This window comes from Cetorhinus maximus, chromosome 26 (genome assembly GCF_964194155.1).
Source record: "Cetorhinus maximus chromosome 26, sCetMax3.hap1.1, whole genome shotgun sequence".
Taxonomy (NCBI): Eukaryota; Metazoa; Chordata; class Chondrichthyes; order Lamniformes; family Cetorhinidae; genus Cetorhinus; species Cetorhinus maximus.
This window is the reverse complement of record NC_135904.1, coordinates 14,878,618-14,905,645: the sequence shown is the minus strand read 5'-3', so window position 1 is coordinate 14,905,645 and position 27,028 is coordinate 14,878,618. Positions and strand designations below refer to the sequence as shown.

The window sequence follows — 27,028 nt, the reverse complement described above, 5'->3', positions numbered from 1 at the left end:
ATGGAGGATAATAATAGCAGGTAAGATTTCATCTGCATGGGCCTCTGTTTTCATGATCAGATTCTCAGGTTTATTGGGGCAGCTGCTAAAGCTGATTATTAATTAGAATGGGACGGCCTCTTACAGGTTGCACTTAAAAAATAAACCTGTAGAGCTACAGGAATAGAGCAGGGGAGGGGAACTGACTGGATGGCTCTACAGAGAGCTGGTATAGAGATGAAGGGCTGAATGGTCACCTTTGTGCAGTAATAATCTTACATTTTAAAAATCAAGCTGAATGTTTTGAATTTTGATTTTAAAAAATTGAGTTAGATTAATTGATACTTTTTATTTAACACAAATAAGAAACAGATGGAAGAGCACCTCACTGGAAGGGCCTCTGTTATCCAATCTAGGCCATTGGTCCAATCGCTGCTCTTCATTTACATTGCATTCTTTTATGTTGTTTAAGTCATGCTGGGGGAGGGGGTGGCGAGGGTGATATAGGGGGATGGGGAGGGAGATATGGGGGATGAGGATATATGGGGGATATATGGATGATGGGGGGGATATATGGATGATGGGGGGATATATGGATGATGGGGGGGATACATGGATGATGGGGGGATATGTGGGGGGATGTGGGGGGATATATGGGGGATGAGGGGGATATATGAGGGATGGGGATACATGGATGATGGGGGGATATTTGGGGGGATATATGGGGGGAAATAGGGGGATATATGAGGATGGGGGATATGGGGGTGATATGAGGGGGATGGATGGGATATATGGGGGATGAGGGGATACGGTGGGGGATGTATGGGGATGAGGGGATACGGGGGGTGATATATGGGGGATGGGGGTATATATGGGGGATGGGGGTATATATGGGGGATGGGGGGTTATATGGGGGATGGGTGGATATGGGGGGATGGATGGGGATTATATGGGGGATGGGGGTATATATGGGGGATGGTTGGGGGAGATATGGGGGTAGATATGGGGGGATGGGTGTGATTTTGGGGATGGGGTGGAATGGGGGGGTGGGGTTGGAATGGGGGGGTGGGGTTGGCATAGTCCCAGGATTGGGTGGGGGGTGGGGGTTGGCATAGTCCCAAGATTGGGGGGTGTGGGTGGTGGGGTGGGGTGAGGTGGGGTGGTCCTTGGATGGGGGATGGAGGTGGCATGGAGGGGGGGTGGGGGTGGGGGGGTGCGGAGGGTCCCAGGCTATGGGTTGGTGTGGGTCTCATGTGAAGGGGAGGAGTCGGGTTGTGTGTCCCACACAGGGGATTATGGGGTTGGTGGAGTGTCCAGTGTGTCTCATTTGGATCAGGGTTGGGGTCCAGGGATGACAATGTCCCACACTAGGGGTCGTGGATGGGGTCTGGGATGTCCCACACTAGGGGTCGTGGATGGGGTCTGGGATGTCCCACACAGGGAGTGGGGGTGGGATGTGCTCTCACTCCATTGGCTGGAAGTATTTCTGTTCACGTTGACTGTTCCTATCAGTGGAACAGGCGTGTGTGATGTAACGGGGCTGTGCCATTGTTATTGGCTCTGATGTAACAGGGTTACTAAGATTTGCATTTTTATAGAGCTTTTCACAACCACCAAACGTCCCAAAGCATTTCAGAAATGGTGAAGTGTTTTTGAAGTGTAATCACTGTTGTAAAATAATAAATGCAGGTGTCATTTTGTGCAGAGTGACCTCCCACTCACAACAATATAATAATGGCCAGATTAGCTGTTTTTGTGATAGTGATTGAATGGTCAGGTCGTCGCTTCTTCAAAGTAATGCCCATGAGATCTTTTATATCCACCTGAGAGGATAGGCTGACCCTCGGACAGTGCGGCGCTCCCTCGGCGCTGACCCTCGGACGGTGCGACGCCCCCTGGGCGCTGACCCTCGGACGGTGCGGCGCTCCCTCGGCGCTGACCCTCGGACGGTGCGACGCCCCCTGGGCGCTGACCCTCGGACGGTGCGGCGCTCCCTCGGCGCTGACCCTCGGACGGTGCGACGCCCCCTCGGCGCTGACCCTCGGACGGTGCGACGCCCTCTCGGCGCTGACCCTCGGGTGGTGCGGCGCCCCCTGGGCGCTGATCCTCGGGCGGTGCGGCGCCCCCTGGGCGCTGATCCTCGGGCGTTGCGGCGCCCCCTGGGCGCTGACCCTCGGGCGGTGCGGCGCCCCCTGGGCGCTGACCCTCGGGCGGTGCGGCGCCCCCTGGGCGCTGACCCTCGGGCGGTGCGGCGCCCCCTGGGCGCTGACCCTCGGGCGGTGCGGCGCCCCCTGGGCGCTGACCCTCGGGCGGTGCGGCGCCCCCCTGGGCGCTGACCCTCGGGCGGTGCGGCGCCCCCTGGGCGCTGACCCTCGGGCGGTGCGGCGCCCCCTGGGCGCTGACCCTCGGGCGGTGCGGCGCCCCCTGGGCGCTGACCCTCGGGCGGTGCGGCGCCCCCTGGGCGCTGACCCTCGGGCGGTGCGGCGCCCCCTGGGCGCTGACCCTCGGGCGGTGCGGCGCCCCCTGGGCGCTGACCCTCGGGCGGTGCGGCGCCCCCTGGGCGCTGACCCTCGGGCGGTGCGGCGCCCCCTGGGCGCTGACCCTCGGGCGGTGCGGCGCCCCCTGGGCGCTGACCCTCGGGCGGTGCGGCGCCCCCTCGGTGCTGCTCTGGAGTGTCAGCCTTGATTTGTTTGTTTTGTGTTTTGAGTCCCGGAGTAGGAATTAAGTCCAAAACATCTGACCTCAGAGGCAAAGGTGCGACCCGAGTGTCTCAGTTGGACACTGGGTACAAACTGGGGAGGGTGAGACTGGATCAGTCAGTCTGAGTACAGGACAAAATACTGCGGATGCTGAAAAGCTGAAATTAAAAACAGAAAATGCTGGAAATTCTCAGCAGGTCTGACAGTATCTTTGGAGAGAGAAACCGAGTTAATGTTTCGGGTCAAAATGATCTTTCAGCAGAACTGAAGGGAAGATTGAAATGTGATAGGATCTGAGCAAGTCAAAGGGAGGAGGAAGAGTGAGTGGGAAGGTCTGTGATAGGGACGAGGACAGTTTTCATGGTCCGTGTTCTGTTATTATGGATAAACGGGGACGTTTCTGGTTACTCTAGAATGTTCCGAACGTGTCTCCTTTCTCTGTGAAAATCAGCAGTTATATCGAGCCCCTTTGGGAACTAACTTACCCTCAGGAGCTGCACTCTGGCACTGCAGTCTCTGCCGCATTTGCTGCAGGTTTGATCGACCCGCAGTTTGGAGTTCTTGGTCAGGTTGCTGTTTTTTTCACACTCTCTCACTCAGATTGAACGTAACAGCCACTGAATTTGCGAAGCACGCGTTGATTTCAGCACCAACTGATAGATTGTTGGTAATGTATCATTTGGAGCTTCAATCCATAGTTATACTGCTATCTGTGCCAGTCTTGGGGGCTCACCCAATCAGAAATTCACAAGGTTGCATGGGATGAGCCAGTAACCACAATGCAGCCCTCACATTTCCACTTGTTTTGCGTCCTACTGTTGGTGCTGTCATCTTCCTGCTAATTCTTTATTTATAAACAGTTTAAATTGCTGAAGGTGGATATTCTATTTTACACGTTGTAATTACCTATACCAGAACAGTGACCTGTCACTCTAAAGGAAATGTTCTTGGTATTGTCTTTATCTTTTACGATTGGCTGAACTGCTCTTTCGATGGGGGTCGATGTCAAAGACTCTCCCAGGCAGTGGAGGCACTCAGGTCAAAGCCTCTCTGTACATGGACGATGTCGCCGTCTTCTGCTCGGATCCACTGTTGGTGCGCAGACTGATCCACATCTGCGACCAGTAAGAACTGGCCTCGGGAGCCAAGGTAAATCGTGGCAAGAGCGAGGCCATGTTCTTTGGGAACTGGGCTGACCAATCCTTTGTCCCCTTCACTGTCAGGTCAGACAGCCTGAAGGTGCTGGGGATATGGTTTGGAGAGACCAGGGCACGCGTTAGAAACTGGAAGGAGCGAGTGGCTATGGTGAAAAGAAAACTGGGCATGTGGGAGCGATGCTCCCTCTCGATTGCAGGTAAGAGCCTGGTTATCAGGCGTGAGACGCTCTTGATGTTAGATTCAGTCAAAGAGTCATAGAGTTACACAGAAACAGGCCCTTCAGCCCATCGTATCCATGCCAGGCATCAACATCTATCTATTCTAAACAAAAACAGAATTACCTGGAAAAACACAGCAGGTCTGGCAGCATCGGTGGAGAAGAAAAGAGTTGACGTTTCGAGTCCTCATGGCCCTTCAGCAGAACTAATGTTCTCTCGAAACGTCAACTCTTTTCGTCTCCGCCGATGCTGCCAGACCTGCTGAGTATTTCCAGGTAATTCTGTTTTTGTTTTGGATTTCCAGCATCTACAGTAGTTTTTTGTTTTTATCTCTATCTATTCTAATCCCATTTTCCAGCACTTGGCCTGTAACCCTGTATGCTATGGCTTTTCAAGTGCTCATTTAAATACTTCTCAAATGTTGCGAGGGTTTCTGCCTCTACCACCCCCTCAGACAATGTGTTCCAGATTCCAACCACCCTCTGGGTGAAAAAATCCCCCCTCATATCCCCTCTAAACCCCCTGCCTTACCTTAAATCTATGCCCCCTGGTTATTGACACCTGCGCTAAGGGGAAAAGTTTCTTCCTATCTACCCTTTCTATGCCCCTCATAATTTTGTATACCTCTATCGGGTCCCCACTCAGCCTTCTCTGCTCTAAGGAAAACAACCCTCACTTATCCAGTCTCTCTTCATAGCTGAAACACACCAGCCCAGGCAACATCTTGGTGAATCTCCTCTGCACCTTCTCCAGTGCAATCACATCCTTCCCATAGTGTGGTGACCAGAACTGCACACAGTACTCCAGCTGTGGCCTAACCAGCGGTTTATGCAGCTCCAACATAACCTCCCCGCTCTTATATTCTGTGTCTTGGCTAATAAAGGGAAGTATCCCATATGCCTTCTTAACCGCGTTATCTACCTGTGCTGCTGCCTGTTGCTGTACATGGTGCAGGTCTGGCCCATTCCACACTCCTGCGCGATGGCGATCACCCGAGCCATCTATCACTTTATCTGGAGGTCGAAAATGGATCGTGTTTACAGGGACGCGATGTACAAACCTCTAGATAAAAGCGGAAAAAACATACCCAACATTGCCCTCATACTGATGGCCACCTTTGTGTGCGGCTGCATCAAGCGGTGCGTAGACCCTCAGTACGCAAACACCAAGTGTCACTACGTGCTGAGGTTCTACCTGTCCCCGGTGTTGCGAAGGATGGGTCTGGCCACGCTGCCGCGGAATGCTCCAAGTAGTTGGACCGTGCCGTACCACCCGTCCCTCGTGGAAGAATTTACCTTTTGACCACAAGTCCATCAGGCAGTGGTCGGCACGTAATGTCCTAGAGACCCTGAGGGAAAAGGAGAGGGTGGATCCTGTCGGATGGTTCCCCGAGCAGACTGTCAAAGTCATTTGGCAGAATGCCTCATCGCCAGAACTTTCCAACAAGCACCAAGATGTAGCTTGGCTGGTGGTGAGAAAGCCCCTCCCCGTCAGATCCTTCCTACACGCCAGGAGTCTCACCCCTTCCACACGTTGCCCTCGAGGTGGCTGTGGTGAGGACGAGACTGTTGTTCACCTCCTTGTGGAATGTGCCTTTGCAAAGAAGGTCTGGAGAGAGATGCAGTGGTTTTTGTCGAGGTTCATCCCGAGCAGTTCAGTGACACAGGACTCTGCTCTACGGGCTGTTCCCAGGGACACACACCGAGACAAACATCAACTGCAGCTGGAGGATCATCAACTCGGTGAAAGACGCTCTTTGGTCTGCCTGAAACTTGTTGGTCTTCCAGCGCAAAGAGTTGTCCCCAACTAAGTGTTGCAGACTGGCACATTCCAAGGTCCAGGCCTACGTGCTGAGGGTCGCACTAAAGCTTGGGGCAGCCGCCGCAAAGGCGCAATGGGGAAAGGTCACTGCCTAGAGACCTTTCTGCCACAGTGCACCGAGGGGCTGGGAATTGTATAGACGCCTCGGGCTGTATGACTCAGAAGGAATGTATGCAAGAAAACTAAATGTATCATAATTGTTTTAAAGCAGCTCAGAGTGCAACATGATCTATGTCTCTAACTCGAATAGCATTGCACTGTCTGACTGTCTGTAATGAGCATGTTGAAATGTCTGTAATGTTCATTGATTGTATTGAAGCACCTTGTGATCTATGTGGAAAACTGGAATGTGATTGCACTTTTTGTGATGGCCACTTTGAAATTTTTTGCAAAGTTCTTTCAGATATTTTATGAGTAAACTATATTTTTCCAAAAAAAACCCATCAATGTCAAGGAGGACCTCCCAAGAGGTGAAAAGCCAGCAAGCCTCGCTCTTGGCCTCTTGAGGCCTCCAAGACCATCTTCCAGTCCGGAGTCCGCTCCGTGGAGCAGGATGAGACACGTTCACGTTTCTTCTTCCAAAAGATACAGAGAGAGAGAGAGAGCTCTGTGATCAGCAGCCTGAAGGAAGAAGGCAGCTCAGTAACGTCATCACAGTCCGACATTTTGAGGATCAGCAAATCCTTTTATAGCCGGATTGTATGACACGAAGCCCACAGACAGCGCGGCCTCCCAGTCCTTTCTGTCCTCTATCACAGAGATCTTAGACGACAATACTCGGGAAAGACTGGACAAAGTGCTAACTCTGGACCAGCTGACAAAGGCTGTCAAGTCATAAGAGCATAAGAAATAGGAGCAGGAGTAGGCCATTTGGCCCCTCGAATCTGCTCCACCATTCAATAAGATCATGGCTGATCAACTTGTGTTTTGATTTCCACATTCCCATCTAACCCCGATTAACCTTTGATTCCCTTGCCTAATAAGTCTCTATCTAACTCTGCCTTAAAAATATTCAATGACCCCCAACTCCACCTCCTTCGGAGGCAGAGAGTTCCAAAGTCACACAACCCTCTGAGAGAAAGTTTCCTTGAGAAGAGTAAAGCCATTGTTTACCGGCCGAGTTTTACTCAGTTCTGTGGGACTGTATTGGCTCAGACCTGAGTATGGTTCTGGCCGGCAGCATGTCAGAATCCATGAGGAAAGGCATCATCACCCTCATCAATAAGCAGAAGAGGGAAAAGGAGGAACTTAGAAACCGGTGACTCATTGGTGGCATTGGAAGCCGTACAGAGGAGGTTTACTAGATTAATACCTGGAATTGGTGGGTTGTCTTATGAGGAAAGGTTGGACAGACTAGGCTTGTATCCACTGGAGTTCAGAAGAGTAAGAGGTGGCTTGTTTGAAACATGTAAGATCCTGAGGGGTCTTGACAGGGTGGATGTGGAGAAGATGTTTCCTCTAATGGGAGAATCTAGAACTAGGGGGTCACCATTTAAAAATAAGGGATCGCCCATTTAAGACAGAGATGAGGAGAAATCTTTTCTCTGAGGATTGAGAGTCTTTGGGACTTTCTTCCTGAAAAGGTGATTGAGGCAGAGTCTTTGAATATTTTTAAGGCAGAGCTAGATAGATTCTTGATAAGCAAGGGGGTGAAAGGTTATCGGGGGTAGGCAGGAGTGTGGGGTTGAGGTTACAATCAGATCAGCCATGAACTTATTGAATGGCGGAACAGGCTCGAGGGGCCGAGTGGCCTACTCCTGCTCCTAATTCACATGTTTGTATTTCACTGTTGAATGTGGACTACAACATTCTGTCCAAGGTCATCGCCAATCGGGTCAAGTCTGCTCTGGAATTGGTGATCCACCCTGACCAGACCTGCGCTGTGCCTGGCAGGAAGATATCTGACAGCCTCGCACTGCTCAGGGATACGATTGCCTATGTGCAGGACAGGGGTGTGGACACCTGCCTCATCAGCCTGGACCAGGAGAAGGCCTTTGACAGGATATCGCACACCTACATGGTGGATGTGCTCTCCAGAATGGGGTTTGGGGAGGGAATCTGCAACTGGATCCAACTGCACTACACTAACATCAGTAGCGCAGTCTCAATCAATGAGTGGGAATCAGATAGCTTTCCTATTAAATCTGGAGTCAGGCAGGGCTGCCCTCTCTCCCCTGTCCTGTTTGTGTGTTCCATAGAACCTTTTGTTGAGTCCATCAGGAAGGATCCGGGCGTAGGAGGAGTGACGATCCCAGGCAATGGAGGCACTCAGGCCAAAGCCTCCCTGCACATGGACGATGTCGCCGTCTTCTGCTCAGATCCGCTGTCGGTGCGCAGACTGATCCACACCTGCGACCAGTTCGAACTGGCCTCGGGAGTCAAGGTAAATCGTGGGAAGAGTGAGGCCATGTTCTTGGGGAACTGGGCTGACCGATCCTTTGTCCCCTTCACCATCAGGTCAGACTTGTGTTGCGAAGGATGGGTCTGGCCATGCTGCCGCTGAACGCTCCAAGTAGTTGGACCGTGCCGTACCACCTGTCCCTCATGGAAAAATCTATGCAGAGAAACATCTTTGACCACAAGTCCATCAGGCAGTGGTCTGCACATAACATCCTAGAAGCCCTGAGGGAACTGGAGATGGTGGATCCTGTGGGATGGTTCCCCGAGCAGACTGTCAAAATCATTTGGCAGAATGCCTCATCGCCAGAACTTTCCAACAAGCACCAAGATGTAGCTTGGCTGGTGGTGAGAAAGGCCCTCCCCGTCAGATTCTTTCTACACGCCAGTAGTCTCACCCCTTCCACACGCTGCCCTCAAGGTGGCTGTGGTGGGGAAGAAACCATTGTTCACCTCCTTGTGGATTGTGTCTTTGCAAAGAAGGTCTGGAGAGAGATGCAGTGGTTTCTGTTGAGGTTCATCCTGAGCAGTTCTGTGACACAGGACTCTGTGCTCTACGGGCTGTTCCCAGGGACACACACAGAGACAAACATCAACTGCAGCTGGAGGATCAACTCGGTGAAAGACGCTCTTTGGTCTGCCCGAAACTTGTTGGTCTTCCAGTGCAAAGAGTTGTCCCCGACTGAGTGTTACAGACTGGCACATTCCAAGGTCCAGGGCTACGTGCTGAGGGATGCACTAAAGCTTGGGGCAGCCGCTGCAAAGGCGCAAGGGGAAAGGTTGCTGTCTAAGACCTTTCTGCCATAGTGCACCAAGGGGCTGGGAATTGTATCGACCCCTCGGGCTATAAGCTTGTCACTGTACGACTGTGTTACCGGAAACATTGAGAAAATCTTTCACGTTTGGTCATGATGCAATTGTATTGTGGCACCTCAGAGTGCAACATGTTCAATAGAGATAAGTTGAATATGATTACACCTCCTGTAATATCCAATTTGAAATGTTTTGGAATTTACTTTTAGATATTTTATGAATAAAGTATATTTTTGGAAAATAATTAGTGTCTGTTGGTGTCATGGAGACTGTTTAATGAGTAAAACCACAATCGCTGTGACTCTGTGTTACCGGAAACATTGAGAAAATCTTTCACGTTTGGTCATGATGTCACTGGTTGGATTGTGGCCTGAGGTTATTTTGTTCCATCAAGTAGTAAAATATTCTGAAGCAGGATCATGTCAATACTCCTTTTTGAAGAGTTATATTGAGAGTGCCAAAGGTCAGTGAATGTGTCTGGACAATTGGTCAGCAATATAAGAATACACTGTGTATTGGAAATTGCGACCAGTTAGTTGCCAAATTGGCAATTATGTTGACAGGCTGGAATAATTATACCACCCTACCAGCCTCCTCTCAATCATCAGCAAAGTGATGTAAGGTGCTGTCCAGCGGCACTTACTCAGTATTAACTTGCTCACTGATACTCATTTTGGGTCAATCTTGCCACACCCCTAGCAAGCTGTTCCAGTACAGCTACAACACTGGCACCTACCCAGCTATGTGGAAAATTGCCCAGATATGTCCTGTACACAAAAAGCAGGACAAATCCAACCCAGCCAATTAACACCCTATCAGTCTACTTTTGACCATCAGTAAAGTGATGGAAGGGGTCATCAACAGTGCTATCAAGCAGCACTTGAGAGAAGGCTTAGAAAAACTGGAGTCAATGAGAATCAGGGGGAAAATTCTCTGCTGGTTGGAGTCATACCTAGCACAAAGGAAGATGGTTGTGATTGTTGGAGGTCAGTCATCTCAGCTCCAGGACATCACTGCAGGAGTTCCTCAGGGTAGTGACCTCAGCCCAACCATCTTCAGCTGCTTCATCAATGACCTTCCTTCCATCATAAGGTCAGAAGTGGGGATGTTCGCTGATGATTGCACAATGTTCAGCACCATTCATGACTCCTCAGATACTGAGGCAGTCCATGTCCAAATGCAGCAAGACCTGGACAATATCCAGGCTTGGGCTGATAAGTGGCAAGTAACATTCGTGCCACACAAGTGCCAGACAATGACCATCTCCAACAAGAGAGGATCTAACCATCTCCCCTTGACATTCAATGGCATTACCATCACTGAACCCTCCACCATTAACATCCTGGGGGTTACCATTGACCAGAAACTGAACTGGACTAGCCATATAAATACTGTGGCTACAAGAGCAGGTCAGAGGCTAGGGATCCTGCGACAAGTAACTCAGCTCCTGACTCCCCAAAGCCTGTCCACCATCTACAAGGCACAAGTCAGGAGTGCGATGGAATACTCCCCACTTGCCTGGATGAGTGCAGCACCCACAACACTCAAGAAGTTCAAAACCATCCAGGACAAAGCAGCCCACTTAATTGGCACCACATCCACAAACATTCAGTCCCTCCACCACCGACGCACAGTGGCAGCAGTGTGTGTACCATCTACAAGATGCACTGCAGGAATTCACCAAGGCTCCTTTCAACAGCACTTTCCAAACCCATGACCACTACTATCTAGAAGGACAAGGGCAGCAGATAGATGGGAACACCACCACCTGGAAGTTCCCCTCCAAGCCACTCACCATCCTGACTTGGAAATATATCGCTGTTCCTTCACTGTCACTGGGTCAAAATCCTGGAACTCCCTCCCTAAACAGCACTGTGGGTGTACCTACACCACATGGACTGCAGCGGTTCAAGAAAGCAGCTCACCACCACCTTCTCAAGGGCAATTAGGATTGGGCAATAAATACTGGTCTTGACAGTGAAGCCCACATCACATGAATATATAAGAAAATAGAGAAGCCTTTGATTGTCTAAGCAGGAGTCTGTGTAAAGGGTGAAATATTTGGTCTTTGAGTTCAGATCATTCCCATCCCACTGAGGTGCAGTGTAGAGGGGAGCTTTGATTTCAGCAGCGTTGTGTAGCACACCAGCTTCTCACCAGTTTCTCATTCAAAGAACCTCAAATCAGGGTTCAGCAAATGGCTTTTGATTTATTCTGATCTTTTCCCACGTTCCTCCTTTGTCTACGGGCTCCTAATATTTGTGTTGTTTTCACTCTGCCGGAATATTCCAGTTGTCGTTATTAAAATTGTCTGAAGTAGTTTTTCCTGATTGCCTTTTTTGTGAAATGTTGATTAGATTTGAATTCTAACATGGAGGAGGGAGGCTGAGGCCTACACCTCCTGTTACCTTGAAACCCGCTTTGCAGCGAGACTCAGTGGATAGAGGTGACACTCGTGTTCCCTGTGCAGGTCTTTGGGTGATAGGAACATGTGATGGGTACTTGACTCTGCAGATCCCACACTCTTCACATTCTCTAGCCTTGTGCAAACCCTGGGTTGCTTAGGCCTAGATTAGCCTTTCCATCTCTGCACTGGCAGAAGGGGAACACTGACTCAAAGCCAATGAAAGATCATGTACACACACTGCATCTGTTTTAGCTAAACAAAATAAGTGATTGCCATTCACTGCTTCATTCTTCAGGGCAATGCCTTAACCAATCAGAGTCAAGCTGCCTGGTTTAAATCTAAAACCATGTTTGGCAGTTAACTGTCAGTCACCATCAATGATGCATTCTTCATGGTAACATCTCTACCAATCAGAGTCCACTTGCCAACCAATCAGAACTCTCTTTTCAGACAGTATAAATTGTTGTTCCCTTTTCATTTGGTATTTTCTTGCAAATTGTCCTGATGAGTGCAAGACGAAAAGCTTTGACAAAAAAGTCTTTTTTTTTCAGTGATACTGAAGTTATGTTGCTAACCAGAGGGTCTCATAATGGTTCATGGGATCTTACTGCCCGTTAATTGTTGAGCCTGTGTTGGCACTTTTGAAAGAGCTTGACCATTTTAGTGCCACATCCCAATTTTTTCCCCATAAATGATTCCCCCTTAAATGCATGTCGAATTGACTCCTGAAAGTCCCGATGGAATCTGATTCCATCACATTTTCAGGTTTTGCATTCCAGATCTTAACAACCTCCTGGTGAACAAATGTCTCCTCATTTCCTTTTTTGCCAATTATTTGATGTTTATGATCTCTGGTCACTGACCCACCTGCCAGAGGAAATAGAACAAGTTGGGAGAAACTATCAAAACCTCTCAATTTTGAATACCCTATTCCCCTTAACCTTTTCTGCTGTAGAGTGAATAATCCCAGTTTCTCCAATCTCTCTGTGACTGAACTCCCTTATCTCTGATATCATCCTGTAAACCTCATCTGTAACCTTTCCAAGGCCTTGACATCCATCCTAACATGTGAAGCCTGGAACTGTACACAATGCACCAGTTGAGGCCTATCCATTCATTCGTAAAGGCTTAAAACAACTTCCTTGTTTTTGCATTCAATACCCCTACTTAGAAAGTTAAGTATCTCATACACTTTCTTAATCATCGCATTAACTTGCCCTGCCATCTTAAAACATTCAACAATATGCATCCCTGGATCACTCTACTCTCTTAACCACCCCCTTCAAAATCATACATTTAGATTATGCTGCCTCTCCATGGTATTCCTCCCAAAGTGCATCATTTCACCAATATCCGCATTAAATTGCAACTGCCATATGTCTGTCCATTTTACCAATCTAGGTCCACCTGATGTCTGCTATTTAGCAAAGTGCTACAGCTTATATTATGTGCAAATCTGGGAATTGTATTCCCAATAACAAAGCCCAGATCATTTCTTAAAACAAGAAAGTCTCTGAATCTCTCACACACAAATGACTGGATGCACTAAGATGATGGAAGTCTAGATGATTTGTATTCCTGTCCCCTCCTCCATTCCCCCTAGATTGCCCCCCACATCTACCCCCACTTCTGCCACATACTGACCAGAAATGTAGACACAGCTCACAGTTGAGCTGAATCAAATTAACGCAGAATGGAGAGACTGATGGCTTTAAATTGGTGAAATAAAACAATGGGATGAGGAGTGAGAGACAATGAAGCCCCTTTCAGGACAACTTACTGGAGACAATACCCCTATTCACAGAATCACAGAATCACACAGTGCAGAAGAGGCCCTTCGGCCCATCGAGTCTGCACCGACACGTGAGAAATACCTGACCTATCTACCTAACCCCATTTACCAGCACTTGGCCCATAGCCTTGAATGTCATGATGTACCAAGTGCTCATCCAGGTACCTTTTAAAGGATGTGAGGCAACCCGCCTCCACCACCCTCCCAGGCAGCGCATTCCAGACCGTCACCACCCACTGGGTAAAAAAGTTTTTCCTCACATCCCCACTAAACCTCCTGCCCCTCACCTTGAACTTATGTCCCCTCGTGACTGACCCTTCAACTAAGGGGAACAGCTGCTCCCTATCCACCCTGTCCATGCCCCTCATAATCTTGTACACCTTGATCAAGTCACCCCTCAGTCTTCTCTGCTCCAACGAAAACAACCCAAGTCTATCCAACCTCACTTCATAACTTAAATGTTTCATCCCAGGCAACATCTTGGTGAATCTCCTCTCCACCCCCTCCAGTGCAATCACATCCTTCCTATAATGTGGCGACCAGAACTACACACAGTACTCCAGCTGTGGCCTCACCAAGGTTCTTCAACATGATCTCCCTACTTTTGTAATCTATGTCTTGATTGATAAAGACAAGTGTCCCATATGCCTTTTTCACCACCCCAATAACATGCCCCTCCACCTTCAAAGATCTATGGACACACACGCCAAGGTCCCTTTGTTCCTCAGAACTTCCTAGTGTCATGCTGTCCATTGAATACTTCCTTGTCAAATTACTCCTTCCAAAGTGTATCACCTCACACTTTTCAGGGTTAAATTCCATCTGCCACTTATCTACCCATTTGACCATCCCATCTATATCTTCCTGTAGCCCAAGACACTCAACCTCACTGTTAACCACCTGGCCAATCTTTGTGTCATCCGCAAACTTACTAATCCTACCCCCACATAGTCATCTATGTCGTTTATATAAATGACGAGTAATAGGGGACCCAGCACAGATCTGGACACTGGCTTCCAGTCACTAAAGCATCCTTCTGTCATCACACTCTGTCTCCTACAACTAAGCCAATTTTGAATCCACCTTATCAAATTACCCTGTATCCCATGTGCATTTGCCTTCTTTATAAGTCTCCCATGTGGGACCTTGTCAAAGGCTTTGCTGAAATCCATATAAAGTACATCAACTACACTACCCTCATCTACACACCTGGTCACCTCCTCAAAAAATTCAATCAAATTTGTTAGGCATGACCTCCCTCTGACAAAGCCATGCTGACTATCCCTGATCAAACCTTGCCTCTCCAAGCAAAGATAGATTCTCTCCTTCAGAATTTTCTCCAGTAGTTTCCCTACCACTGACGTGAGACTCACTGACCTGTAGTTCCTTGGCTTATCTCTACAACCCTTCTTAAATAGCAGAACCATATTAGCTGTTCTCCAGTCCTCTGGCACCTCCCCTGTGGCCAGAGAGGAATTAAAAATTTGGGCCAGAGCCCCTGCGATCTCCTCCCTTGCCTCCCTCAGCAGTCTGGGACACAAATCATCCGGACCTGGAGATTTGTCCACTGTTAAGCCTGCCAACATCTCCAATACCTTGTCACTCCTTATGTCAATTTGCTCAAGAACCTCGCAGTATCTCTCCCCGAGTTCGATACCTTCATCCCCATTCTCTTTGGTGAAGACGGATGTGAAGTACTCATTCAACACTCTAGCGATGTCCTCTGGCTCCACCCGTAGATTGCTCCCTTGGTCCCTTATGGGCCCTACTCTTTCCCTGGTTATCCTCTTCCCATTGATATACTTATAGAATATCTTGGGATTTTCCCTACTTTTACCAGCCAGAGCTTTCTCATATCCCCTCTTTGCTCTCCTAATTGCTTTCTTAAGCTCCATCCTGCACTTTCTGTACTCCACTAATGCCTCTGCTGATTTACTCCCCTTGTATCTGCTAAAAGCCTCTCTTTTCCTTCTCATCGTATCCTGAATATCTCTGGTCATCCATGGTTCTCTGGGCTTGTTACTCCTTCCTTTCACCCTAGCGGGAACATGTTGAGCCTCTACCCTCCCCATTTCCTTTTGGAACGCCCCCCACTGTTCCTCTGTAGATTTCCCCACAAGTAACTGTTCCCAGTCTACCTTGGCCAGATCCTGCCTTATTTTACTAAAATCCGCTCTCCCCAATCCAAGACGTTTTTTTGCAACTTGTATTGGGTATTGTGAACTTCATCCTGTGGCTCAATGCCAGAGAGAACTCTGCTCCTGTTAATTCACACAGCAACCTGCAGCATTCTCTAGTCTAGATATATGGTAATAATAGTAATTGGTTTAATTTTATTTTCTTTCTGGACCCCCTCACTCTCAGAGCTCGATACTACCATCTTGTACCTAAATATAGCAATGGCTCCTTAGTGGAATCCAGTGTGTCTAATACTGGCATCGAGCGACACACAGGAGGCTCTGGTCAGACCGGACTCGGGAACTCAGGAAACACTTGCTACATGAACTGCGTTTTGCAATGCCTCTGCAACACCACGCCATTGGTTGAGTATTTCATAACTGGGGCTTATGCAGATGATCTAAACAGGTAAGAGTATAAACAGTGAGTGAGAGAATTGTATTAGATAATTAATTGCAGTGAAAGTGACGTGATAGTCGGGTCTGAGAAATGATCATTTCGATGACAGGAATGATCTGGCCTCTTTCCTGTTCACAAGTTGCATTGACGAGGATAAGGCAGATGTCTGGGGTCCGCATTAATTTGTTGCCTTGTCCAATGGGGGCAATTGTTGGGGGAAATTGTTCTGCACGTGTGAAAAGACCACCAGGCTCTTTAATCCTGCTCCATCTGTTTGGGTCTCTGGGGTGGGTGGGAAAAGGGCTGGGGAGGGGAGAGAATAGAATGAGTGTCATTAAAGCAGTCGGATTTTCGGTTCTGATGGAGTTTTTCCTTGTGTAGAGGCCGAGGAGAGCTTTCCAATGCATTCTCTGCATTAGTGATGGATATGTGGCTTGGGGATTGTGTCTATATCTTTCCTGATGAAGTAAAGAGAGTACTTGGAAAACTGCATGCTTCCTTTTCTGATGGCACACAGCAAGATGCCCAAGAGCTGCTGCTTTTCTTCCTAAATGTTCTCCATAATGATCTGAAGAGAGTAAGTACCTATAGCAACCCTTGAAAGTGCAACACAAAACACAAACTTATTGCAAAGAAGTCAAAGGTTTTTAATGATTAAGGAACTAATTAAGTGATTATACCGACCAACCCTTGGTTAAAATATTTACCTTACAGTCTGATGTTTGTCTTTTTTTCCCATCTGCAGTCACATTCCCTTCCCTAATGAAATCAGTCTCTATAATCTCCAATGGCAAGTATCAAATATCCATGTCCGGTCATAATAGACTTCAACCCAACTGAGAGTGACCTCATTAATCATTCAGACATGGACATCTCAACTTGGTCATTTTAGTCCTTTGAAGTGTTTGATGGGAAATGTATGAAGCTGGACTCTGAAAGTCTGGCCTTGGGAATAAGTGGAATTGCTCCCAGGAAACCAGTCTAGAATTGGTGATATCAGAGAGAGTGAATGTGGGAGACTGAACTGAGGAGATATTAGAAAAACCTGGTCCAAGTGACAATGGGGAGACTGACACAAGGAGAAAGGTAGGAATTTGACCTATTCGGTGTCAACATGATTGAAAGGACATGTCCAGTGAAGCGTCAAAGAATCCAGGTGACTGCCCCAAAAGGAGTGAGGTCAGGGTGTGTGTGAAATAGTGTCCCAATATTACTCCTAAAGACAAGGGGCTGGATTTTACATGCATCCACTGGGTGTGTTTTCAGTGGAGGGGGCCTGTAAAATAGGGCAGGTGCCCAGCCCAGCACCTTCCTGCACCCCTGAGCTCACCCCCCATAACATGGTAGGTGCAGGGATGCTGAAATTGGCAGCCCATCCACTATATTTAAATAAATTATAAGGGGTAATTGAGCTTGTTAAGAAGCCAGCTGACCTGGATAGCATGCTGCACGTACAAAGTACGGTTGGCATTAAGCAGTCAGATGAGAGTGGGCAAGTCCTTTCTGTTTAAAAAGTTTTTAAAGGTTAGGAAGGAAGGGGATTACTAAATTCAGGCTGTGCCCTTTGCACATCGGGGGTCAGCCCCCCTAAGATAGTACCACCCTCACTTTCTACCTACCTGGCTGCTCTCTAAAACCCACCACACCCACACCCCTGCCCCCCTTCCCTATACTGGCCAAACCCTCCCTGCCCAATACCCCAGACTTGCCTCACCCTGGGATCCAGGGTGGGACTGCTTGGGAGTGCTTGCGTGAAACCATTGTTGATTTGTTGTAAAAACCCATCTGGTTCACTAATGTCCTTTAGGGAGGGAAATCTGCCGCCCTTACCTGGTCTGGCCTACATGTGACTCCAGACCCACAGCAATGTGATTGACTCTTAAAAATGCCCTCTGATCAAGGGCAGTTAGGGATAGGCAATAAATGCCGGTGTAGCCAGTGATGCCCACATCCCATGAACAAATACTAAAAAAAAACTACAGGCGCTGCTGGTTAATCAGATTGGCAACTCCCGAGGACGGGATTGTTTCCCCAATGAGGGGAGAAAGGTCCTGCTCTCCACCAATTTAGCCCATCCCTATGCATCATTGCAAACTCCAAATTAAGAAATAATTGTTTGTAATCCCATCACCGTGTAAAGAAAATTAAAATTGGACAACAATTGTGATCGTCGGGGTCAAGACATAAAGAGAGAATTGCTATGGTAATGTATCTTTGACATTGGCAATGATGCAAAGTTCTGCCTCACTGGGCATTAACGTCCCAGTGGTCCCAGCCCTTCACTGATCTGGCCTGAATGAGTAGGAATATCACAGCTCTGTTCCTGCTGGGAGACTCACACGTCATGTCAATAAGTGCACCCAGTGATACATTCTGGGAGGAAGAACAATGAGAGGCAAATATAAACTAAGCGGTGCAACTTAAAAGTGGTTCAGGAACAGAGAAATCTGGGGGTGCAAATCTTTCGGATACTCACAGTGGAGACCAGGCTCTGTGTTCACCAAGTGCCCCTGTGAACTCGATCCAATACCGGAGTTCTGATCTGACTAGTTTACTCATCATCTTTTCTCACTGTAATTGCCTGTTTTGACAATGTGTACATCAAAATCCTATTGTGTTGGAAGAGAGTCAGAGGGGTTTGGGGAGGAGTTTGGGGAGGGGTTTACACAGCTTGTGGCCTTAGCAACTGAGAAGTCGATCGCCAGTCAGGGATGTGCAGGAGGTCAGAATTACATGAGCGCAGGTATCTCGGGAAGTTCTGGGGCTGGAGGAGGTTATGGAGATAGGGAGGAGTGAGACAATGGAGAAATTTGAAAACCAGGATCAGAATGTTAAAACTGGGGATCAGTGTAGGTCAGCAAGCACAGGGGTAATAGGTGAAAGGGACTTGGTGTGAATTAGGACATGGGCAGCAGAGCTTTGGATGACCTCAATAGATTGTTGTTAAGCGAAGGAATGAACTGCTCCTTGGTATAAGGGTGGGTATATGGAGTTATGACAGAAAAGCCATGATTTAATTGAATGGTGGAACAGGTTCAAGGAGTGAAATGACCACCGCCTGTTCCTATGTTCAAGTGTATGGAGGAGTAAAACATGGAAGGTGGGCCAGGAATGTGTTAGAATAGTCAACAGGAGAGGCTTGGAAGGCAGAAATGGGGGTTGTTGAGGCAGGGGGGAAGTGGAGTGATGGTATGTGCTGCATACAGTTTTTGTCTCCTTACATAGGGAGGGGTATACTTGCACTAGAGGCAGTTTGGAGAAAGTTCATTATGTTGATTGGGGTAGTCTTATGAGAAAAGGTTGAGTAGGTTGGGCCTATATTCATTGGAGTTTTGAAGAATGAGAGGTGATCTTATTGAAACACTTGAGATTCTGAGGGGGTTTGACAGGGTGGATGCTGAGAATATGTTTCCCCTCATGAGGGAATCCAGAATTAGGGGACAAAGTTTCAGAATAAGGGGTCTCCCATTTAAGACAAAGAAGAGGAGGAATTTCTTCCCTCAGAGGAATGTTACTCTTTGGAATTCTCTCCCATAGAGAGCAGTGGAGGCTGGGTCATTGAATATATTCAAGACTGAGTTAGAAAGATTTTTGATTGACAAAGGAGCCAAGGGTTATGGGGGACAGGCAGGAAAGTAGAGTTGAGGCCGCAATCAGATCAGCCATGATGTTATGAACGGCAAAGCAGGCGAGATGGGCTGAATGGCCTAATCCTGCTCCCATTTGTTATGTAATGAATGATTGAGGAATGGATTGGATGACAAGTGATTATGTAAATTGAACATTCTCACTGGAAGAAATGTTGGGAGGTGAAAATATCAAATTGGCTTAAAAAAACAAATTACCTTCTCTCCACACTCCAGGACAATTAAAATCTTTCTGTATCTCAATCAGTCCCACTCTATAACTCTGCCACATTCTCTTTCTCTCTCTCTCTCTCATCAGAACTTGGGGATTCAAAAAATAAAGTATCATCTTCACCTAGGACTGTTGGTCCATCTGCTATGTTCTATGAGTTGACTGCTTGGAATTAACCAATTAGATTGTATGAAAATAGTATTACAAGCTGCTGGGAATTCAATTTTGCAATGATTGGATTGGGTGGATTAATGATTGATTGTACACTTAATTATTGCTACAGTTGTTGGTTTTTTTAAAATAAAATTGCTGATGTAGTTTGTGTTGTAAAATTGATTTTATAATGTTGGTTGTTCTGTAGCTCTGACAGCTATTTCCAGCTAAATTATAAATGTATTTGAAAAGCTGATTTTATGAAAGATGGTGAGGTGAATGTGTTGTTGAACAACTGATAGTTCCTCAGTGAGAGTACTGCATAGCTCAGGGTTTACGGTAGACTCCAGGTTTTTTCACAGAAATGGTAAATGTAATGATTTCCTTTCAGTCTACAGGAGTGAGAAACATGGAAACATCAATCGTTACAAAGCTGTTTCAGGGGCAACTAAGCTATGTCAAATTGTGTCTAAGTTGTTACCACAAGTCTAGCCAAACAGAGAATTTCCTAAGCCTCTCTTTGCCGATGCCTCCTGACAGCAGGTGTTCCATTCAGGTAAAAGATTATCACCAATGTGTTAAGAACAGCAGAAATAGGAGTAGGCCATTTGGCCCATCAAGTCTTCTCTGCCATTCAATAAGATCACAGCTAATCTGATTGTGGCCTCTCAACTTCACTTTCCAGTCTATATACAATAAACATTGGCCACCTTGTTGATCAAAGTATGGAATAAAAATATTTTTTTTCTTTTTCTCTCCCTCCTTTTTTTTGTTTTTTTTCTCCCACCTCCAGATCTTCCCTCACAGATTTAAAACTTTCCCACTCACTATGACTGGCAGCAATATCTCCAGTTCCAATGTGCTGCCAGTTATGCTCTAGTTGAATGCTGTGTTTAACTTGGAGTGATCTCTTCTATTATTTATCCTCTCCTTGAAGTGATGCCAAATCTTGTTCTTCCCACCAAAATGTTTGTTTTTTTAAAATTCTTTTGTGTGTGTGATCGTCGCTGGCTAGGCCAGCATTTACTGCCCATCCCTAATTGCCCTTGAGAAGGTGGTGGTGAGTTGCCTTCTTGAACCGCTGCTGTCCATGTGGTGTAGGTACACCCACAGTGCTGTTAGGAAGGGAGTTCCAAGATTTTGACCCAGCAACAGTGAAGGAACGGCGAGATATTTCCAAGTCAGGATGGTGAGTGACTTGGAGGGGAACTTCCAGGTGGTGATGTTCCCATCTATCTGCTGCCCTTGTATTTCTAGATGGTAGTGGTTGTGGGTTTGGAAGGTGCTGTCTAAGGAGCCTTGGTGAATTCCTGTAATGCATCTTGTAGATGGTACACACTGCTGCCACTGTGTGCTGGTAGTGGAGGGTGTGAATGTTTAAGGTGGTAGAAGGGGTGCCAATCAAGCGGGTTGCTTTGTCGGATGGTGTCAAGCCTCTTGTGTGTTGCTGGAACTGTACTCATCTAGGCAAGTGGGGAATATTCCATCACACTCCTGACTTGTGCCTTGTAGATGGTGGACAGGCTTTGGGGAGTCAAGAGGTGAGTCACTCATCGCACAATTCCTAGCCTCTGACCTGCACTTGTAGCCACAGTATTTATAAGGCTGGTCCAGTTCAGTTCCTGGTCAATGGCAACCCCCAAGATGTTGATAGTGGTGAATTCAGAGATGGAAATGCCATTGAATGTCAAGGGGTGATGGTTAAATTCTCTCTTGTTGGAGATGGTCATTGCCTGGCAATTGTGTCATGTGAATGTTACTTGCTACTTATCAGCCCAAGTCTGAATATTGTCCAGGTCTTGCTACATTTGGACATGGACTGCTTCAGTATCTGAGGAGTCGTGAATGGTGCTGAACATTGTGCAATCTATCAGCGAACATCCCCAATTCTGACCTTATGACGGAAGGAAGGTCATTGATGAAGCAGCTGAAGATGGTTGGGCCGAGGACACTACCCTGAGGAACTCCTGCAGTGATGTCCTGGAGCTGAGATGATTAACCTCCAACAACCACAACCATATCCCGTTGTGCTAGGTATGACCCCGACCAGCGGAGAGTTTTCCCCCTGATTCCCATTGACTCCAGTTTTGCTAGGGCTCCTTGATGCCACACTTGGTCAAATGCTGCCTTGATGTCAAAGGCAGTCACTCTCACCTCACCTCTGGAGTTCAGCTTTTTTGTCCATGTTTGGATCAAGGCTGTAATGAGGTCAGGAATCGATAGGCCCTGGTGGAACCCAAACTGATGTCATGAGCAGGTTATTGCTGAGTAAGTGCTGCTTAATAGCACTGTTAACGATACTTACCATCACTTTACTGATGATTGAGAGTAGACTGATAGGGTGGTAATTGGCAGAGTTGGATTTGCCCTGCTTTTTTGTGTACAGGACATACCTGGGCAATTTTCCATACAATCGGGTAGATGCCAGTGTTGTATCTGTACTGGAAAAGCTTGGTTAGGGGCACAGCTAGTTCTTGAGAACAAGTCTTCAGTACTATTGCCAGACTATTGTCAGGGCCCATAGGCTTTGCACTATCCAGTGCCTTCAGCCATTTCTTGAAACCACGTGGAGTGAATTGAATTGGCTGAAGACTGGCATTTGTGATGCTGGGGATCTCCGCAGGAGGCTGAGATGGATCATCCACTCGATACTTCTGGCTGAAGGTTATAGCAAATGCTTCAGCCTTATCTTTTGCACTGATGTGCTGGGCTCCTCCATCATTGAGGATGGGGATTATTTGTGGAGCCTCCTCCTCCAGTGAGTTGTTTAATTGTCCACAACCATTCACGACTGGATGTGGCGGGACTGCAGAGCTTAAATCTGATTCATTGGTTGTGGGATCACTTAGCTCTGTCTATCACTTGCTGCTTATGCTGTTTGGCACACAAATAATCCTGTGTTATAGCTTCACCAGGTATGCCTGGTGCTGCTCCTAGCCTGCCCTCCTGTACTCTTCATTGAACCAGGGTTGATCCCCTGGCTTGATGGTAATGGTTGAGTAAGGGATATGCTGGACCATGAGGTTACAGATTTTGTTGGAGTACAATTCTGCTGCTGATGGCCCACAGCACCTCATGGATGCCCAGTCTTGAACATGATGGAGGGTATGCTCAATGTGAAGATGGGACTTCGTCTCCATAAGAACTGTTTGGTGGTCACACCTACCGATACTGTCATGGACAAGATGCATCTGTGGCAGGCAGGTTGGTGAGAATGAGATCAAATATGTTTTTCCCTCTTGCTGGTACCCTCGCCACCTGCTGCAGCCCCAGTCTAGCAGCCATGTCCTTTAGGACTTGGCCAGCTTGGTCAGTAGTGGTGCTGCCAAGCTGCTCTTGGTGATGGACATTGAAGTCCCCCACCCAGAGTACATTCCGTGTCCTTGCCACCCTCAGTGCTTCCTCCAAGTGGTGTTCAACATGGAGGAGCACTGATTCATCAGCTGAGGGGGGGAGGTGGGGTGCTATGTGGTAATCAGCTGGAAACTTCCTTGCTCATGTTTGACCTGAGGCCATGAGACTTTATGGGGCCCAGAGTCAATATTAAGAATGGGAAACTCCGTCCTGACTGTATACCACTGCTGCCACCTCTGCTGGGTATGTCCTGTCAATGGGACAGGACATACCCAAGGATGGTGATGGTGGTGGTGGGGTCTGGAACATTGTCTGTAAGCTACGATTCCATGAGTATGGCTTTGTCAGGCTGTTGCTTGACTAGTTTGTGAGACAGCTCTCCCAATTTTGACATAAGCCCCCAGATGTTAGTAAGGAGGTCTCTCCAGGGTCACAGGGCTGGGTTTGTTGTTTCATTTCTGGTGCCTTGGTTGATGCTGGGTGATCCGTCCAGTGTTATTGTATCACTTCACATTTCTCTGCAGTAATATTGCATCTGCCACTGTCCATCATTATTACAGTCCTGTCAAAGTCCTCTGGAAGCCACTCACTATCCTCCTCACAGTTCACAATACTTCCAAGTCTTTTGTCATCTGCAAATTTGGGATTGTGCCTTGTACACACAAGTTTAAGTCATTAAAAAGTATCAAGAAATGCATTTGTCCTAATACCAGCCTTGGGGGGAAGCACACTATTTATTGCTCTCCAGTCCAAAAAGCAATAGTTCACTGCCACTTCCTATTTCCTGTCACTCAGCCAACTTCTCTGCTCTGTGGCACTTTATCAAATGCCTTTGGAAGTTCATATACACCACATCAATTTTCTTTAAACTTTGTCTTTGGTTTTACAGCTATCCTAATTTAGGGGCTGTGTTTACTTTATCCCTCGTTTTGTTAATTTAGTTTAATTGTTTGACTCCAAATGAGTTACACCACATCAATTGCATAACCCTCATCAACTCTCTGTTATCTCATCAAAAAACTCAATCGGGTTATTTAAACCTGATTTGCCTTTAACAAACCTGTGTTGGATTTTCTGAATTAATCCACACTTGTCTAAGAATTTTGTTTGGATTATTGTTTATGAAAGCTCTCCCACCAGCACGTGTAAACTGACTGGCCTGGTTTGGGGGGTGGGTGGAAGGGTCAGCAGGAAGGGGAATCCAAAAACCTGGGGTTATATCTCCATGGGGTTCTCCCTAGTAGTCTGCCGACCCTCTCTGGCCCCTCTGCTGAAGTTCTGTTGGGTGAACAGGGGGGTCTTCCAGTCCCGAACCCACAGTGGAAATGTATTCCGGGCTTCACGTCCAATTTCTGATGCTTTATTTAACGGATGGATAATTGTTGTCAAGAGTTAGGGCTTATAATTCTGCAAAATATTTTCTCATACCGCTTAATTTTTCAAAGATCCTGTTTCTTCCAACAAGCACCTACTCTTTGATAAGTGGTTGCTATTTCTCAGGATTGCCTCAGATTGTTCTTTAAAGAAGAGGTTCTGAGCTCGAGGGATCAGCCTTTCTGTTCCTTTTGTGGAAGGAAGCAGGACCAGACAGAGAGTATCCAGCTACTTAAAGCACCTGATATTATCATCATTCACCTGAAACGGTGAGTATAGCAGCTCGTTCCACATTTACTATTCATCGAGCAGACCCTTTTATTCAAAGGTAAAGACAATATTTCCTTCCTACGTTTTCAGTTTCATGATTTTTTAAACATTTACATACAATTGACTCTTGGACTGATCGCAGCATTTATAACGCGAACATAAACTTAATCACTTCATTGTACTGTGCAGGAAGTGCTGCCAACTGTCCCAGTAGTCAGAACAATGAGATGTTGAACTGTCCAGGATAAATGGAGCTTTGATTATTATTTTTGTTGGGATGAATTGGATTAATTTTTTATTCTATCACGGGTTAATCTTTAAAATTCTTTCATGGGATGTGAGCTTCACTATCAAGACCAGTACTTATTACCATCCCTAATTGCCCTTCAGAATGTGCTGGTGAGCTGCCTTCTTGAACCGCTGCTTGGACCATCCAACTCCTTTGGTAGGGGTCTTGCTCCAAGCAGCCATGTCCTGCTCATTCCATGTTTTCTAGGTGGGTTTTGTTTTTGAGGGAATTGCATTACTGACTGAGTGCCATGGAGTCAGGATTGACACCTGATGTCAGTACTAATGGGTTGGGGGGGGCTCAGGGTCCAGTCTGATTTAGGTAGTGAGGTGGTCCTACAGGATGGCAGCAGGGCCCACACAGACCCCAGGATTGATTAGCCTGTGCTGAACAAACTAACTTGGAGTGGAAAACATGAGTTTGGGTTTCCAGATGTGATGACAACCTAGCGTCTCATCACGATGTGATGGCTGCAGTTTAATAGCTTCTTGTCATTTTCTTAACTGGAACATGACAAAGATTGGCTTGACTGATAAGTCTGAGGATGAGGACTGCACCCCATGAAAGAATTTATCTAAGAAATTATGTTCCATTTTATTTTATTATCCCTATTTCCATGTGTGAAGTTGCTAAAATTTCAGGTAGCCAATTTGCTGACTGCCAGATGATCTGCAGCAGTTTGGGAGGAAATCTGTCTTTCCCACTGGCTTCTCTCATCTGGATGACATTCCCTGGCCTTTTTGCAGGGTGTCCTGTTGACTGACCCCTGGCCTTTGTAGATTTATTTGCAACACAAATATTAGGGTTCATCATATAGAATTAATCATCCAGAATTGCCTCTCTTCTGCTAGCTTTGAATCTGATGACCACGGCAATAGAAAACTGACCAGTACTGTAGCCTTTCCACTCGAAGATCTAGATTTGTCCCAATATACAACCAATCCATCAACTCAGCAGATGAAGTATCATCTTTATGCTGTTGTGGTAAGTAACATCATTAATCTATTTCTGGCAATTGGACCCCATTTGACTGCGAAAGGAAATAGAAGTCTTTTGAGAGGAAGTGGAAGAGTCAGAGTATTTTTTTGAAACTGGAATTGGAGATTTTGTATTCTCAAACCTTTTTCCTGACCATATTGTAATAGTTTATTACAACATTTTATAAAGGCTTTTGCCAAACAACTGCCTATGCTGGAATATTAAAGGGGCAGGATACAACTATGCCATACAATGCTTCATTGGTTTGTTAGTTGGGGAGGCAACAGAGTAGGTTAGACACTTTTCTGTAGAAATGAGAGCTGTGAATCATAGCTGGGAACTCTCACAGCTAGGGAACTGGAGCCAGCAAAGGTTGTAGTTGAGTTGGAGGCAGCGTAGCACCATTCCCCCACTTGAGTCAGGGATATAAGTGAAGCCATGGGATTTCTCATCCATTTGACACAAGATGGGGAATAAAACTAATATAGATCAGTTACATATTGCTTTTGATCACAGGTGAATCGTGTCCCCGTAAGGTAATTGTACCAGGTGTTTATTTCAAAAAGTGTAATTTATATGCCAAGCTTTCACTAAAGCCCTACTGCTAATAATGTATGAATGAAGTCGGGGTGAATTTCCATGACCTTTTCTCTCTCCACAGAATCACACAGGCACTTTAGATAGTGGTCACTACACTGCCTACTGCAAGAATCCTGTAACACAGAACTGGCATGAGTTCAATGATGCAAAAGTGACCAGCATTTCTGAGCAGAAGGTCCAGTCATCAGCTGCTTATGTTCTTTTCTATAATTGCGTGAATTTTCAGTGGGCACAATAATACCATCTCAAACAGACTGCACCAATAAACTGTTTCCCTGTATTCTGGGTTTC

The 27,028-nt window shown here is 46.9% G+C and overlaps 1 protein-coding gene across 1 annotated transcript; it reads left to right on the top strand.

Annotated features, from left to right (window-relative positions):
* LOC144668152 (ubiquitin carboxyl-terminal hydrolase 50-like) lies at positions 1 to 26,975 on the top strand. The gene is made up of 7 exons (XM_078529906.1): positions 1 to 20; positions 15,649 to 15,870; positions 16,243 to 16,438; positions 20,264 to 20,428; positions 24,727 to 24,869; positions 26,011 to 26,143; positions 26,799 to 26,975. The coding sequence occupies exons 1-7, from the start codon at positions 1 to 3 to the stop codon at positions 26,973 to 26,975; spliced, it is 1,056 nt and encodes a 351-aa protein (XP_078386032.1).
* Positions 26,976 to 27,028: the final 53 nt, after the last annotated feature.

What these genes read in the sequence shown, in the direction of transcription:
- LOC144668152 (XM_078529906.1), top strand. Translation starts at nt 1, where the DNA reads ATGGAGGATAATAATAGCAG. An exon ending in TATGCAGATGATCTAAACAG is followed by an intron (nt 15,871 to 16,242) that starts GTAAGAGTATAA and finishes TTCCTTGTGTAG; the next exon opens with AGGCCGAGGAGAGCTTTCCA. An exon ending in ATCATCTTTATGCTGTTGTG is followed by an intron (nt 26,144 to 26,798) that starts GTAAGTAACATC and finishes CTCTCTCCACAG; the next exon opens with AATCACACAGGCACTTTAGA.